Raw genomic sequence first — 17232 nt, 5'->3', positions numbered from 1 at the left:
CTTCAAGATAGATGCTTCACAAGAAGTAGAGTTAGTAGCACAAGCATCATCACAAGACATATCAAGAAGAGAGGGTAACATAGCATGATCTTTCAAATATGAAGCTTGTAGTTGCTCATATGACTTGGTGAGGATAGAGTGTTCACTCTCCAAGGCCTTGTGGGCCTTGTCTAGATCATCTAGATCCTTAACAAGTTTATCATGACCAACACCAACTTTGGACTTTTCATTTTTAAGCAATTTTAATTTAGCTTTAGCATGGTCTCTTTCTTTAGTGAGTTTAACAAATATTTCATTTTGAGACACCTCAAGGGTTTCAAGTTGCTCCTCTAGAGAGGCTACGGTATCTTGTTCTTCTTCAAGATCATTCTTTAAGGATGCTACATCATTGGCATACTCTCGTTCAAGAGTACCCTTTTTATCAATGGTGTTCTCATGCATCCAAATAAGTTTTTGGCTCTCAATAGCGGTAGTCAAGATTTCAAAGAAGTGAGTGCTAGCAATTTTATCTTTGCAAATAACCTTGAATACGCTCTCACCCTTATCGCGTAGAGAGACAACCCAATCCTCTTCTTCATATTCATCCTCATCCTTATCACCACGAGACATATTAGGTTCCATGGTAGGAGGTACCGTGGAACCCTTGGCCATAAGGCATATATGAGGACTGTGAGATAAAGATGAGGAGTTACTTGAGGCTCCTTTCAAGATCTTATCTTGACCAATACAATCTTTGGTTTCCTCTACATTGTTAGACACACAACAACTAGAGGAAATAGAATCATTTTTATCATGGCCACAAGACAAATCAAGCATATCATTATGAGATTTATTCAAGCAACTTACACATGATATGCAAGGACTATCAACACAAGCATGTAAATCATTTCTAGTGCTAGATGTGTTTAAATCCAAAGATGAAGCATTGCAATGAGATAGAGATGAAGAATCATCAATAGTAAGCTCAATATCAACATTGCAATTTTCATCACCACTCACCATATCATTACCTTGTGTCTTACCACACTTTGGTGAAGTGGATGGAGATGAGAACTCATCACGGCCGGAAGTGGAAGCAATACAATCATCCTCAATAATATTGGACACATCATATTTGTCTTTAAGCTTTGTCCATAATTCATGAGCGCTCCCAAAAGGCATGATTGAAGAAGTAACTACATTGCTCACAACAATAGAAAACACATGAGAAGAAAGAGCATCGAGACAAGAGTTTTTCTTCTCCTCATAAGATAAATTTTGGGGATCCTTAGGAGAAGAAAACCCCATGTCAAGAAATCGCTCCATGTTCGGGGAAATACCCCGCAAAATATTAAGCACATAAATTTTCCATAGATCATAATTTGTGCCATCAAATATAAACAAGTTATTGTGATCTAATCCCCTAACCGACATCTTTACTCTCAAGGCGGTGAAGCCTAAGAATGAGAGACCTTGCTCTGATACCAATTGAAAGGACACGGATGTCGCCTAGAGGGGGGGGGGTGAATAGGCGATTTAAAACTTTTACGAGATGGGCTTAACAAATGCGGAATAAAACTAGCGTTTACTTTGTCAAGCCCAAAGCCTATATACTATTGTTCACCTATGTGCACCAACAACTTATTCTAAGCAATGGTTCACCTATGTGCACCAACAACTTATGCTAAGCAATACAAGCAAGTATGTGATAGCAAGATATATATAACTTCAAGAACGATGGCTATCACAAGGTAAAGTGCATAAGTAAAGAGCTCGGGTATAGAGATAACCGAGGCACGCGGGAGACGATGATTTATCCCGGAGTTCACACTCTTGCGAGTGCTAATCTCCGGTGGAGAGGTGCGGTTGCTTAGTGCTCCCGAACGCCACAAGAGGCTCACCTTGAGGTGTGGTTGCTCGATGCACACCAATGCTACAAAGGCCTCACCCCAAGATGCGGTACTCACACCACACACCGAACGCCACGAAGGCGCCTCACCTAAATCTCCGGTGACCCTCGCCACAAAGGCCTAGGTCACGGTTCCACTAAGGGATTTCCTTCGAGGCGGAAACCGGGCCTTACACAAAGATTGGGGCACACATCCACAACTTAATTGGAGGATCCCAACAAATCTCCACAAAGGCGTAGAATCCGTCTAGGGTTCCAAGAAACCAAGAGTAACAACCTTCTTGCTTTCACCACCACGAATCACCGTGGAGAACTCAAACCGATGCACCAAATGCAATGGCAAGAACACCACAAAGATGCTCAAGTCCTTCTCTCTCAAATTCCAACAAAGCTACAAAACCTATTGGGGGATATGAGAGGAAGAACAAAGAGGAGAACACAAAATTCTCCAAGATCTAGATCCCAAAGATTCACTCACAAAGAGATGATTTGGTTTGGTCAAAGTGTGGATCTAGATCTCCTCTCTCTTTTCCCTCAAAATGGGGCAAGAATCATGGAGGGATAGAGAGAAAGGGCAAGCTTCTCAAGAACAACAATGGAGGAGAGAGAGAGTAGAAGAAGCAACAGCCCAAGGAGGAAGAAGGGGGGTATTTATACCCCCCAAGAAAATCGAGCCGTTACAGACTTTCGAGGGCCGGATAATCCGGCCTAAGTTGGGGCCGGATAATCCGCCCCCACCAAAAAATCCGGCCCAGTGGAAATTCCGGGCAAATGTCCGGCCAAAAGTCCGGCCCATGTCTAGGGTAGTACTGAGCCACATCGCCAAAAGTCCTTAGCCGATTTTGGGGGGCCGGATATTTGCAAAAAATCCGGCCCGGAAAATCCGGCCCGGATTTTCCGCCCCCCCCCTGAAAACTCGCAGAGACAGCAAAGAGAAACGGGCATAACTTGAGCATCCGGACTCCGATTTTCATGATCTTGGGCTTGTTTTAAAGCTAGGAACAAGCTCTAAAAGATCATGCAGGAAACCATCATAGTCCAACAAGGGAGGATAGAAACAAATGATGAAAGGTTTGACCTATCTAAAAAAGACATACCGGTAAAACCTCCAATCTTGAAAATGCAACAAGTTGCCCATGCAAAAACCATTTTCGATGAACTAGAGCTTGTCATGAGAATAAGCACAAGCTCTAAAACATAACATGGATAAGATCCAAATAAAACCAAGAAAGATGATGAACCAAACTCGAAAACGCAACAAGTGATCTATGCGAAATCCGTTTTCGATGAACTAGAGCTTGTCATGAGAATAAGCACAAGCTCTAAAACATCACATGGATAAGGTCCAAATAACAACCAAGAAAGATGATGCAACGATGCAAAGGTTTGAGCTCTCTCCGAATGATACGATCGAGTTACTTACTCGAGAGCCCTCTTGATAGTACGGCAACTAAACTATAAACCGGTCTCCAACTACACTATGAGACCGGTGAGAAAGAAACCCTATCAAGAGCAAACCTTATACTTGCGCATTCCACTTGAGCTCGATGACGACGATCTTGACCTCAACAAGATGAAATGCCTTTCTTGCTTGTGCTTGCTTGACGAAGTCTTGTGGATTGCTCCCCCATAATCCATCATGGGAGAGCTTCTTCTTCGGCGCATCTTCACGTAACCATGACCACCATTTGGATTGCTCCCCCATAATCCACCATGGGAGAGCTTCTTCTTCGGCGCATCTTCACATATCCATGATCACCATATGGATGGCAAGACTCAAGCAAAGGATCTCTTCGAGATGGCTCATCTTGAACTTGCACTTCATTTCTTCATTCGTCATCATGTTGATGTCTTGAAGTAACTTGAGGGCTCACTTCATCTTCATCTTCAAGACATACTTGACACTTGATATCCTTCATCAATTTCTTCTTATTGCAACCTTGAAGCCAACATATGGTTCAAGAATTGCCTATGGACAACACCTACAAATATAACTTAATGCAAACATTAGTCCATAGGGATTGTCATTAATTACCAAAACCACACATGGGGGCTCCATGCACTTTCACCAATGCCGAACATGCATGCACGCCGCTGTGGGCACGGCCACGCCGCCCCGCTATGCTGGACGCCACAGACCACCGCAAGGTCTTTCCCTTCGCCACCACACTCTTCTAGCACCCATCTATACACGCCATAAAGGAGAGACACTAGTTTTCTCTACATTGCTCGCGTTCGTGTCGGACACGGTCAGTCAAAGTTTTGAGGTAGTCGTCGATGTCGTCGACCATTTCTTCTCTTCTTTGCATGGTTAAACGCGTCTAGTTCATATCTATCTAATGCGTCTGGTCTCGCCTCATGCAGTTCTTTGTGGACGTCGATCTCATCTCGGCACCCCGCAGGCCACCTCCTCCGTGCCATCGCTGTAGAGCTCCATTTAAAAATCTATTCCTACCCGTGTATTGCCCCTTGTATCAGCGCCATGGCCCACTTGTCATTCTATATACCGAAGCCCCACTCGTGCGCGTTTTGGTCAGGGATACACCGATTCTTACAGTCAAAGAAAGATGGATGGTCTGACGTGTCTTTGCGGACTCTACGTGGCCCCACAGTCAGAAGATAACGGTCAACCGTCGGGCAACCGGCCGTTACAGCACCTGTGATGGTTTCAGACAACGTCTTGGAGAAAACTGAGGAAAAACTAAGGAGCTGGGGAAAACTGAGCACAACTAAGGAACCGAGGGCACGAAAATAGAAATCCCTTAATAAAGTGGTGTGTTTGAGAGCAATTTTCTGTGCTCTTTTCTTGCACTGGTCCGCCCATAATTTTCCTCATAGCTCCGACACTGGTCATGTGAACTTTCACTACAGGAATCGACGCAGATGCCGACGGCCGATTGCCCTCGGCGTAGCCACGCCTGGCCCTCGGCGTAGGCTACGCCGACGGCAGCCCTCTGCGTACTCCCTCGGCATCCACCTCCCTCGGCATAGGCAGCTGCGCCTTCGGCATAGGTCTGGCCCTCGGCGTACGCGTCCTACGCCGACGGCCAAGCGAGCCCGTCGGCATCCGAGCCCTCGGCGTATCATCCACGGCGTGTCGTCGCTGTTAACGGCGGCCATCATACGCCGAAGGCATTACCCTCGGCGTAGCGCGCGACGTGGCGCGCCGAGGGGCGCCCAAGCCATGCATACGCCGACGGCCACCATGCAGACGCCGTCGGCATAGCCACGTGACGTGGCGTCCATGCGCATGCCCGCGCTGTCTGTACGCCAGGGTCTACGCTGAGGATAATGCCCTCGGCATAGACCTGACCATATGGTCACAGAAGGGGTCTATGCCGACGGCATTACCCTCGGCGTAGACATGGCCACAATTTTTTTTTCGTTACAGCAGTTCACAGTTCACAGTTCAGCAGTTTAGCAGTCCAAATACATCCAAATTCATCCAAATTCGTCATAATTCACCAAAATAGCATAAAATTCACATAATAGCATACATGGGGTACATAATAGCATACAAGAGGAGAGTGCCATGTCATCCAAATACATAGTAGTAGCTAGCGCATGATAGGAATAGTAGTAGCAAGCAAGCACATAGATAGTGTGAGCCGACTACATGAAGGACCCGAGCGGGGTGTATCCGCCCTCATCATTGGCGAAACGAGAAGCCCGGGTCCGAGGTTGCGCTCCAGTAGAAGATGCAGAAGAAGCAGCTAGAGAAGCACTGGGAGTACGCTCATGAGAAGTCGACGGAGAGGCACCGGGAGTACGCCTAGGAGAAGTCGACGGAGAGGCACCGGGAGTACTCCCAGGAGAAGTCGACGGAGAAGCACCGGGAGTACGCCCAGGAGACCGACCACCTTCATGAACCGGTGTGACCTCGCGCCCACCCCACGAGGCCTGGTTCCCGGAGCATCCCGTTCCCTACATGTTCCCTACATGTTAGCAACTTGCGAGACAAAGGAAAGTGGTAACTACCGGTTTGGCAAAGAACTTACCGGTGTGGATCCGTAGTAAGTCATAGAGAAAGTTTCCCTCGATGGCATGATAGGCAATTCCCCCGCCATGGGAACTTGAGCCGGTGGCTGTGTACCAGTAGACAAAGAAATCATCAGTGCCTGCAAGATAGGTTACAAGTCAGGCTTTGCAGAAATAAAGCATCAAACTGAGACTTGTCATCTACTTGCGAGAAGAAAGATTCAAACTTACTTCTATATACGCCATGTAGGCTGTATGCTTCTTATTCCACTACGCAGAGGCCTGCTGATACGCTTCATTACAGGCTTCGAAGGGTGCCTCGAACTCAGGCTACAATTTCAGAAACAATGAATCTCATCAACACTTAGCCATGTAGGAACGAAAACCGGAAAGAGGATGAAAATGAGGAAAACTTACATCGTAGGCGGGTGGACGAGCAGGTCGGCGACGAGGCTGGGGGCTGTCGGCGGTGAGGGTATGCTTGAGACGCGTGTAGGTTGTGGCTGGGGTAGGCTTGACCGCCTTATTCAGAAAGGGGTAACGGCCATGCCTACGCCCGCGCCCCGACAGGACCAATGACTCCTCGTCGGTCGGCATGCGCAAGGGGTCATCCACATCCGGGTGACGAGACAACACAATGTCGCAGTAGTCCTCCTTGGAGGCCTTGGCATTGCCGTAGTACCGGGGCTGAGGCAATGCGGGATTGGGCTTCTTCTTCGTCCGCATCATGTCATATATCTCGGGATCATGAAGCACCACCCCAGGTGCTGCCTTGGCCACCTGCATCGCGAAAAGAAAGGTTATGCGTATCACAAATGTAACATGACGGGAAATGAAATAAGATCGTTCCATGTATATACATACCACTTTCTCCTTGTAGCAGTTGTAGTCGCGGTTTCCCGCGCAGTGTGTGCCACCGGTGCCTCGGTTCTCCATGTTACGCCTCGACACGGCTGCAAACTCCTCATCCTCCTTGAGCCACCTCGCCCTAATCAGCTCCTCCCATGCCTCCTTATGCTGCTCGGCCCACTCGGGACAAACCTGAAAACGCAATACTCAACTCAAGATAATCCAATGAAAACTTAGCAGCAATGTAGAATCTCATTGAAATTTTACTCACCGACATGTACTCATCAATGGTCATTGCCCATTCCTCCGTAGGCTCGTTACCGACATAGTACTCCTTCTTGACCCTCTTAACCTTGTTAGCCCAGAAGGCACTAGCGCAGGTGACCTTTTGGTTGTACCACTGCTGCGGTGTCAACCTCTCACAAGCGCCACGCAAAGTGAGACCCGCCTGCCTATCAAGCTCCGGGTCCACACGATAGAAGCACTTCAATCATCCATAAATCAGTTGTGAAAGTCATGATTTAGCACATTAGGGTCATCAACTATGAACGGTGCTCGAGAAATATATGTCTTACCCAAAACTTGGTGGTCACAGCCTCAGTAGCTGTCGCGAAGCCTACGGCAAGGGCATCCTCATAGTACTCCCAAGTAGTGGCTAGCTTCGTCTCGCCACCGGGGACCGTGCTAAGGGAAGTGTATCTGCCCGGCCAGAACTTCTTAATCAGAGCCCCAAGCAAGCTGTTAGGCAGGCGGGGGGGCTTGACCTCCCATGTCCAGTTGTTGCAAATAAATCACACATTAGTACACATGACAAATTGTTTATTATGACCAAGATGAAAATACATGTTCGAAATTTCTAAAGTAGTACACTTACTCATCGCTCGAAGGAATGATAAGGGCCTTCTCATCATGGGTCTTAGGCTCCTTCCTCGCCTCGGGGACTTTAGCTTCTCCACGAATCTTCAAGGGCTTCGGCGCACCCCCACCCTCCATCACCTCCAACTCAGCCCTAGAGTCCGACTCGTGTGTAGACTCCGTCTCCATCTCCACCTCCCCACTAGACGGACCCTCTAGGAACAACTCAGGAGCCACGTCGCTAGAAGCGGAGGGTGGCTCATCAAATTCCATGTGTACCCCGCCGCCACCTCGTCCTCCACCTCGTCCTCCTCATCCTCGTCCTCCACCTTGTCCTCCTCGTCCTCATCCATCGGTACCATCGGCGTAACGCGGATTGGGCACCGTGGGTCGATCACTCCGTCTAGGCGCTCTAGGAATATTCCTCTTCACCTGCGCCATCGTCCTAAGCAAGCTCTCCGAGTCTTCCTTGCCGCTGCTCATATTGCTCAGTCACCTGCATTGAGAAAAAGAAAACAGTTAAGCACAAAAACATAATAAAATGAAGATACTAAGAATAAAAGGCACAATGCATTAAGAAGCATGTTGACATAATAAAATGAAGATACTAAGAATAAAAGGCACAATGCAATTAAGAAGCATGTTGACAAATAAATACTAAGAATAAAAGACCCTCACCAACCGTGGCATACTTTACCATAAAATAGGCTCCGTTTGAGCCGTGGCGGGAGTTTCCACATACAGATCCTGGATTTTACCAAGTGCTAGCCCATGTATGCGGAAATAGTCAAAGCCGGGTACATGCAAGGTTAGCCAAACCTTACATCACATTTGTACACATATGTTAGGGACAGATGCAAATTTTCCAGCGATTCTGACGCTCCGGTGGTCTGTATCTTGGGAAATTAACCCTAGGGCGGGGACCCCGCAGATCTACCCCTACAGTTTTCTTCGTGCGAGGGTTTACCAATGGACTTTTTTAATTGTTTTGGTTTGTTTAGGACATATGTATATGGAAATCATAGGTTGGACATATTTTACCATAGGGAGGGACCTAATTCTCACAGCCTAGGTGTTCCGTGGAGCCCAAATCCTGCTGTCTCCATGTCCTGAGACTGGAAGAACCGAAATTTGAAGTGGATGGGGGATGGGGGAGAGAACTATTATTGGGTCCCCGTGAAGACCGGAGGGAAGAAGAGGAATGAATGTGCATCCTGCACGCCTGAAGGGGATGCCCTATCACAGTTTGTCTCTGCTGCTCTGATGGAACTATACGCCCTATCACTGTAGCAGCACCTGGTGGAGTCAAGAGTCTAGTACTCCTGTCCTGGGCTCGTAGACTCGTAGGCCCGTCTTGGAGGAACGGGTGGTTAATTTGCCAAAATATTCGCAAAATAGAAAGTTGGCCCGCAGAAGCGGGAAACCCTAGGGCGGGAATGGCCTCGGTTAGGGTTAGGGTTGGAGCTAGGGTTAGCAATGGAATTTTTTCCTTTGTTTTAGGACATATGTACATCGATAGCAGATGTTGGACCTACTGGCTCCAGTTTACCCGTCTGCGAAGAGCGTCACTCTTGGAACCTACCTGACATCTACCAATTCTTAAAAAATAGAACCATATTTACATAATTCATACTAGTAAATAAATAATACAAACATAATATAAAGTAATATTAGAGAAAAAAAATATGCCGAGGGCTGCCGTCGGCATAGGAGGGGAATGCCCTATGCCGAGGGTGGCCCTCGGCATCTTGGCTGACGCCGTGAGCGCGCCGTGGCGTCGCGTCGCGGGGAGGACGCCATGTTGGTGCTACGCCGAGGGCCTGGTAGACGCCGATGGTCGGCGTTCCGAGGTGCCCCGGCGAGGCTGTACGCCGACGGCCCCGACATTTGACCGTCGGCGTACACTCTGGCCGTCGGGTGTCTACGTCGATTCCTGTAGTGTTTCTTTTCTAACGCTACGTATGGGTAGTTTCGGTGGACCGAACGTAGGACAAAAAAACAAAAATAATCCCTCAACTTTGGTGTTAGGGAGGAGCACTGGAGCGGGGCTCTTCAGTTCATATTGTACACGGACCCGCGGGCGTATTCCTCGTTGTCCAAGGCAACAGGGCGGTCGGTACACCACGCGTTGCCGTATCTGAAGCGGACTTCCCGATCCTTCCTGTTACAGCCATCATATAGTGGCCTCCGAGACACAACCCTGCACAAAATGTACCTCAAAACCATCTAGGTATTCCAAATCTCGCGTCTCCAATGGCGCCGGTCCGAAGAAACCCTCGCTTCCGACATGAACCCGATGACGCCTCGCGGTACGGCCCCGTGCAATCGAAGCCAATAATTCCGACCTATGCTGAAGATCGGAGCATCGCCGGGAAAACCATGGAGATGTCCTCGCGCCGGCAGCTTGAGCAGGCGCCAATCTGCGACCGCATCGACAAGCCGCTGTTGCCGATAAAGAAGAGGGCGACGAGCGATTCTAGTAGCAGCGGCCACAGCAGCGCCGACGATTCGTTCGTGATTCCGCCGAAGAAGAGACGGGTGGAGAGCTGGAGCGATGGCGGCAGCGCAGCCAACGAGTACGACACGGTGACGGTATGTGCTATGGCCGCTTCGCTCCCAGCAGCTGCAGCAGAAGAAACTCACGCACGACGCGATACTGAGCGGAGGCATGCTGTCCGACCGGCGAGGCATGGCCTGGCGGGCATGGAGCGAGCAGAGACGTCCGCGGCCGGGGCGGCGCGAGCGAAGAAGAAGACGACGAACAAGAACAGAGACAAGGTGGCACCGAGGGTTGGCGTCACGTTCGTCCCCTCCAGGCCGCTGAGCCTCAGCGAGGAGCTGAGCCGCCGCCTGGCGGAGCTCGGCGTGGTGGACACGGCCCCGCGGTTCGTGTGCATGAAGACCCTCGGCAAGAGCGACGTGGACGCGTACCAGAACCGGCTGCTCTTCTCGTGCAAGCGCAAATCCATCGAGGGACACCCCATCACCGCCATCGTCGCCCGGAGCCCCAGGGACAGGTACTTGGTCCACGAGCACGAGCCCGGGCTGCGCGTCAGCGCCATCGACGGCCGTGGCATGGAGTTCGAGGTCAAGCTCAGGTACCTCTACTCCAACTTCGCCTACCGCTTCATCGGTGAGTGGGGCCGCTTCGTGGCGGAGCACAACCTGCTTGACGCATTCAAGAAAGGCCGCCGTGTCGAGGTGGAGCTCTGGGCGTTCCGGTCGCCGCGGCTGGTCGGGCAGCCCGTCCTTGAAGACGAGGAGAAGCGGAAGCTAGTCGAGGGACTCAAGGATCATCCCAAGGGCGCCCTCGGGCTAATCTTCCTACCTTACGTGGACGGCCGTCGCGCCGACGAACTCGCCCTACCTTACGTGGACGACGGCCATGGCGCCGCTGAGGAACTCGCCGTACCTTACGTGGACGACGCCCATGGCACCGACGAGGAAGAGCGTGCACCGCCGGTACATGAGACGAAGAGACACGCACCGACCAAGCTGGTACATAGGACGAAGAGGCAGATACCAACCAAGGTGGTACATGGAACGAACAAGCTTGAAGATCATGTGAGCGCGAATAGGGGTCAGGGTCAGGCTGTGGGGCGTATGATTACGATCGAGGAGATGATTAGGATTGATGGGCCGAAAAGAGCGGGTGCATGCGTGGGGCTGCTGAAGCTAGCAAACTATTTTCGTCAACAAAACAGGCACAGCTCTCAAAATGCCGCTATAAAGCTGCGCAGCTAACCCCTCCGCGGGCAGATTGCATAAGAGCAAGTACAATAAGGTCTAGTCTAATGGCTACAAAGATGAAAATAATATATTTGTGCTTAGTTGGAAGAGAGAGAAGAGGAGAGAGAATGTAAGTGAGCTTACGAGAAATGCTACGCCGTCTTTCCTAGCGAGGTGTGTGAATGAAAGGTGGGCCATCCATTGAAAAAGTAGTACATTCTTATAGCCAACTATTTTACTTGTTGGCTACATGTTAACTATGGATGACATGACATCTTGCTTATAACCAACAACCGGTTATACTATTGGAATTGCTCTAATGCTGATCCAGTAACATAGAAATTCCTAGTACTTTTTTACTATCCTTTTTATGTCAAAGTATTGTGTCCATAATTTTTTTAAAATTAAACCATGTAAACTTTGACCAAATTTGAACCAAAAGATATCAACATTTAGAATTTCTAACCAGTACCATTAGATGCATCATAAAGTATATTTTAATATGGTATACATTAAGTATTGTATTTATGTTTTCTAATAAATTTAGTCAAAGCTACTCACATGATCTGGCAAAGTTTAACTTTTGCGGAAAACGATGCGCATAGGGAGTAGCAAAGTTTAACTTTTGCGAATAAGGAGTAGTAAAATTTAACTTTTTGCGGAAAACAATGTGCACTATGGTATGGTAAAGAGGGAGTAGTTTCTTGTCATGCCCATTAAATTGTTTAGTTTGCATTACATGCGGTTGCTGTTACTACCTTTGTTATCCTCACTATGAGGCTACTCAGCGATTTTCTGACCAGCGATTCGCTATTTTCATGAGCGTTGCTATTGTTTTTGGATTGGTCCTTCCCAAATCCTCGACCAAGTCCTTCCTTCGGATTCCAGCAACAAACGCATCTATTGCTCTTTCATCAGATATGTTCTCTGCCGAATTTTTCATAATGTTCCACCTCTGGATATACGTCCTCATTGGCTCATCATACTTCTGTCTGCAGGCCCTCAGCTGCTCTATTGACGCGGGTTTCTTGCATGTCGATAAGAAGTTCTTCACAAAGATGTCCTCGAAAGTTTCACAGCTGTCGATGGATCCAGGTGGTAACTTTTTTATCCATGACCTCGCTGCTCGACTTATGTGTACCTAAATACTCTGCATGGCAGTTGCTTTGGTTCCACCCGTCAATTTTATTGTCTCCAGGTAGTCGACTAACCAGTCATCGGGATCTTGCAGGCCATCGAATTTCTTGTAGTTGTCGGGTAATTTAAACCCAGATGGGACCCGAGTTTTGCGAACTCGTCGAGTGAAACAAGGGATCCCGCACATATCTTCCTCATCTACTTCTGGTGAATGCTGACGTTCTCTCCTTTCTTACCGTGCCCTATCGACCCGTGCATGTGTCGCAGTATCTCTCGCACCACCCGATCTTGGAGATCTTGCATCGCCACAGTAGGGCGTGGACTATTTTGCCTTGGAGCACCTTCGGGAGGGGTGCTTGTGCCTGCGAACGCTGTTCCCGTGACTCCAACTCCTGCCATAGCCATATTGTACAACGCTTCTCTTGGATCTCCGGGAGGTGGCCTCGATGCAAGTATGTAAGCCTGAGTCGCCACGTATCCAGCTTCCGGTGTTTTAGGAATAATGTTTCCTCTTGTGTCTATCGACATAAAAGACATGTCGAGGTTTTGGACCAGATGCTCCCTCTCGCCCTCGGGTATGTGATGCATCCGAGATCTTCCTCTATTACGAGCTGCTCTGTGACTATCTCCCGAAGTTCCTGATTGTCGACTCAGCTCAGCTCTTTGCCTACTTGACGCGGAAGCTGCAGCTTTTCTCTGCTCAAGTATCACCCTTTGTTTTTCCAGCTCTCGACTAGCACGCGCAAGCCTATATTGGTATGCTTGCAACTCCTCCACCGTAGCGGCGGTGGTCAACGGATCTGTACCGTCCAAGGTTGTTGTCGCTCTGTACCAAGCTGCTTGCGGAAGTTGCAACCTCTGGCGTGGTATAGTCCCGACATACTTGGTGCCTAAACCTCACGTAAGATCAGCAGGATCGATGTATGGATTTCTCAAATCATCGAAAGCCTCTGATGTTTCATCCACCGCGCGACTTGACTCGCCAATCACGTAGACTTGATGGTATGTTGGCCTTGAGTGATCATCCTCTGGGTCGGTGACACCGTCGTAACGATTGGCGAAGACCTCCCGAATAAGGGTAGATTTTTCGATGAAGTTTAAGTTGTCGACGCTCTCCGAGTCGCTGTCCAGATCAGAGTCCGTGAACGACCCGAAAGACATCCCGCCGAACAGATTGGCGAGATCTCCGCCGGTGGCGAGCTTGATACTGCTTGTCGACGAAGTTTCGCCGGTGCTTGACTTGGTTGACGACGATGTTCCCGAGAAATCAGGATCGGTGCCGCTAAACGATGTGAACCTTCTCTCCTGACGCAAAAGTAGAAGTTTCCGAACTTTATCTCCATTGGCTCTTCCAAGTAGGCATATGCATCCAAACGGGCGGGAGGGTGAGGAACAAAATCAACGAGACCAGTTTTGATCTGTTTACCTCCGTCCATCGCATTGCTTGCCACCGAAGATGTCGACGATGTTGAACGTGCCATCGAGATCAGCTCCTTGTCGCCTCTAATCCCCACGAACGGCGCCAATTGACAAGGTATCGACTTGTCAATGCCTACGGATTGTAGACTAGGGTTTTCGTGGAAGTAGAGGGCAAGTTGATCTCGAGGGTTTCAGCCGGAAAAGTACTCGACTGCTAGAAAACTAGGGTTGTGTTGACAATGAATTCGATCCTTTCTCCATCCCTCGACTCCCCCTTATATAGGAGGCAGAGCTGAAGGTTTCGTATTACACAAATTACAAATTCCGGGGGACTCTTTGAGTTCGACCCATAAATTTACAAATCTCTTTATTCCTAATACAATTCTATCTTTACATACCGACAGTTAATTGGGCTTCCGGGCTTCGTATTCTTCGAGTCATGGGCCTTCAGTAAATCCCGGGTACCATCTTCGGCAGACCCATTGAGGATGTCTATGTCAGCGACTGGAGCCATTTTAAGGGGCCATCTTGGTAACTTTGTTGCTACTTCTTGCAAGTTTATTGCACATGTACGGTTAGCGCCCATGGCTGAAGCTTTGGATACGCAAATGGGACTTCAGCTGGCGATTCAGCAAGGATGTTCCTATGTGGAGGCCGAGTATGATTGCCTGGAGGTTGTGCAATATTGTTCTGGGGAAATCCAAATGTGGAATGATGCAACCGCAGTTTATGCAGAATGTCTGGAAAAAGGTTGCATCATTGGGGAGGTGGAGTTCAAGTTTTGCCCAAGAGAGATGAACAATGAAGCTCATTCTATAGCTAGGTCGTGTTTTATCTCCCATAATGATTGTAATTGGGTTGATGAACCACCTAGTTTTCTACTCCAAACGCTCCTAGATAATGTAACAATACTTTGATGTGGGGCGGTAAGTTTTCAGACGCACTATTTTCCTTCCAGTGTACCTAAAGAGACTGAAAGGTTTTTAATGGGGCGGCTTGCTGACCTAATATATTATGTTTTATTTAAAAAAATGTACGTGGGCGGTGGGCGCTGAGTCGATCGATCGATGGATGGATGCGAGGTTGTGAGTCTGGTCTGCCTCCTGTCCATCGCCGCGATGCCGCCTGCCAAAAGAATCGAACTCAGACCATCTCCACACGGCTTTCCGGCACCTCCATCCTAAGAGCATCTCCAGCCGTCTCCCCGGCGAGGCCCCCAGGACGCCTTTTTTTCATCCGGATGGACGAAAACGGCTCAGTCGTGCCCCCGGTTCCTCGTTTTCGTCCGGATTAGGCCTTTCATCCGTCCGGATAGCCCAGGCCATCCCTAGCCCCGGGAGTGCGCTCGAGGACTCCGGACGAGAGAAAAGCGGGGACGGGCTCTGTCGGCGAGAGAACAGACGTACCCCACCACTTTGTCGACGCAAATCCCTCCTCCCCTCCCATTGCTCTATCACCGTCGGCACCACCCCTCGCCAATCCGTCGGCCGGTTGCCTCAACTCCGTCGTTCCTCCACTCAGCAGCCTATATTCCGCCGCCCGTCGTGCCCTCTGCCTATTTTCCGCCGCCGGGCAGCTCCCTCGCGTCGCTCCTCGTCGACACACCCGGCAAGTGTTCGTCCAATTGCCTGGCCGAACATGGACTTCGACGAGGAGGAGGAGCAGATGTTCGCCGAGCTTCTTGAAGATGAAACGTCAGTCGCCACCCAAGACGAGGAGCACCTGCTGATCCTAGCTTGCCTGTCCGGCTTGTACGCCGAGTCGGTCATTGGTCGCCGTGGTGGGTCGGCACCAAGTCGCCGGAAGTGCAAGCCGAGGCATGCTCTACGCCGACTACTTCGCCGACGACCAGGTGTCGGCATCGTGGGCTGCGTTCATCGCTATGCGTCAGGAGATTCGAGACTCCACAATGCATCAACAACTACATGATGATCTGGTGGAGCACATATGGACGCTTCGAGGCAACACCAACTAGTTTCCATTTGATTTGTTTGAAAACTTGTCTTGTTTTATTGAACTGTAACGTTTATTTGTAAAAATAAATGTTAGCAAAACTGGTCAAATTCGCCGAATTATGCGGAAAATTTGGCATCCAGGGACGTTTTCCTCTGAAAAACGCCGAACCTCGGGTGCCGACCGAGGAGACGGTTGGAACTTCGGCGCTCCCCAGGCCAAACTTTCGTCCAATCCGGCGCTAAATAGCGCCGGATTTCGGCCCGGGGAGCCCCAACGGTTGGAGATGCTCTAAACCAACTTTTAATGCTGGATGGATGAAATTTTTCCGCCGCAGCCTTAAAGCCTAATTTTTGCCGGATTAAACCTATTTTTCATTGGCGATTGCAGGCCAAACCACCCTAGGGAGCGCCTAGGAGCGCCGGATGAAGTGACAAGGGCGCAAATCGTCGAGAAAACCGGCCCCATCCGGTCAACGACACACGTCGCACAGTCAACCTTACTCACCACGCGGCCACTACTCGCCGGAGAGCTATATATTCCCCCATTTCCTCCACGAATCGTCGATAGAGCACCACTCCCCCATACCTCCCCTCGCCTCCCACCTCCACGAACACGGACGAGAGATGGTAGAGAGATTCACTGGCGATGGCGCGGCGGCGAACAGCTTCGGCCGCTGTTCCCTGCACGAGTGGGAGGCGTGCTTCCTCTACGACGCGAACTACCTGGCGCCGCCGGATTTCCGCGGGCAGACGTCCTGGCGGCTCAGCCTCGGCGGTGGCCCGCTCGCGTTCCACGAGCTCTACACCGCTACGACGCTGATGACCCTTCTCCGAGTCAAGCCGGAGCCCATCTCGCCGTTGCGCAACCGAGGAGGCGGCGTAATCATCCGTGAGAGGCGCCCGTCGCCTCCGCGCGGCCATCTCGTCCGCGTCAAGCGCGAGCCGGAGGAGGATGGAGGCCACGCCGGCGGGCGCCTCCGGAAGCCAAAGAAGGAGCCCGCGCCCGCGACCTCCCTCGATGCCGAGGAAGACATCATCCTCAAGGCGGTGATGGCGCGCTCGAAGAACGACATCGTCCCCGCCGATCTCCCTGGGCTAATTTCGTTGTGTTTTTTCAAATTTCGTTCATATTACAAATTTCTCACCGCATCTCCCTGAGCTCAACACTGGGAAACTAGCCCTCCCCATACAGAAAATTTCATCCACCATAGCACCAAATTTTGGCCTAGGGACACTAAAGGAGATGTTCTCAGTTCGTATGGTACACGATCCAACTTCCGGCCAGCTCCCTGTCCTTCAACACAACAGCGGCCCTGCAGATCATCTGCATGAACACCATCAGCAAGAGCGACGAGGACGCGAACCAGACAGCAACGCTGGAGAAGGGAACGGAAATAGGGATTTTGTAACTAGAATTAGGGA

General features: G+C 50.0%; 1 protein-coding gene and 1 pseudogene across 1 annotated transcript; one reads left to right on the top strand and one right to left on the bottom strand.

Moving 5' to 3' along the window:
* The window catches only part of LOC127335847 (uncharacterized), a 28335-nt pseudogene extending 22223 nt beyond the window's left edge, over positions 1 to 6112 (bottom strand).
* A 3711-nt stretch (positions 6113 to 9823) lies between these two features.
* Positions 9824 to 11314, top strand: LOC127335836 (uncharacterized). Its single transcript, XM_051362575.2, has one exon. The coding sequence runs from the start codon at positions 9824 to 9826 to the stop codon at positions 11312 to 11314; it is 1491 nt and encodes a 496-aa protein (XP_051218535.2).
* The last annotated feature ends 5918 nt before the right edge of the window (positions 11315 to 17232 follow it).

This window comes from Lolium perenne, chromosome 1 (genome assembly GCF_019359855.2).
Source record: "Lolium perenne isolate Kyuss_39 chromosome 1, Kyuss_2.0, whole genome shotgun sequence".
Classification (NCBI taxonomy): domain Eukaryota; kingdom Viridiplantae; phylum Streptophyta; class Magnoliopsida; order Poales; family Poaceae; genus Lolium; species Lolium perenne.
The sequence above is the reverse complement of the archived record's forward strand: the minus strand, read 5'-3'. Positions and strand labels throughout refer to the sequence as shown.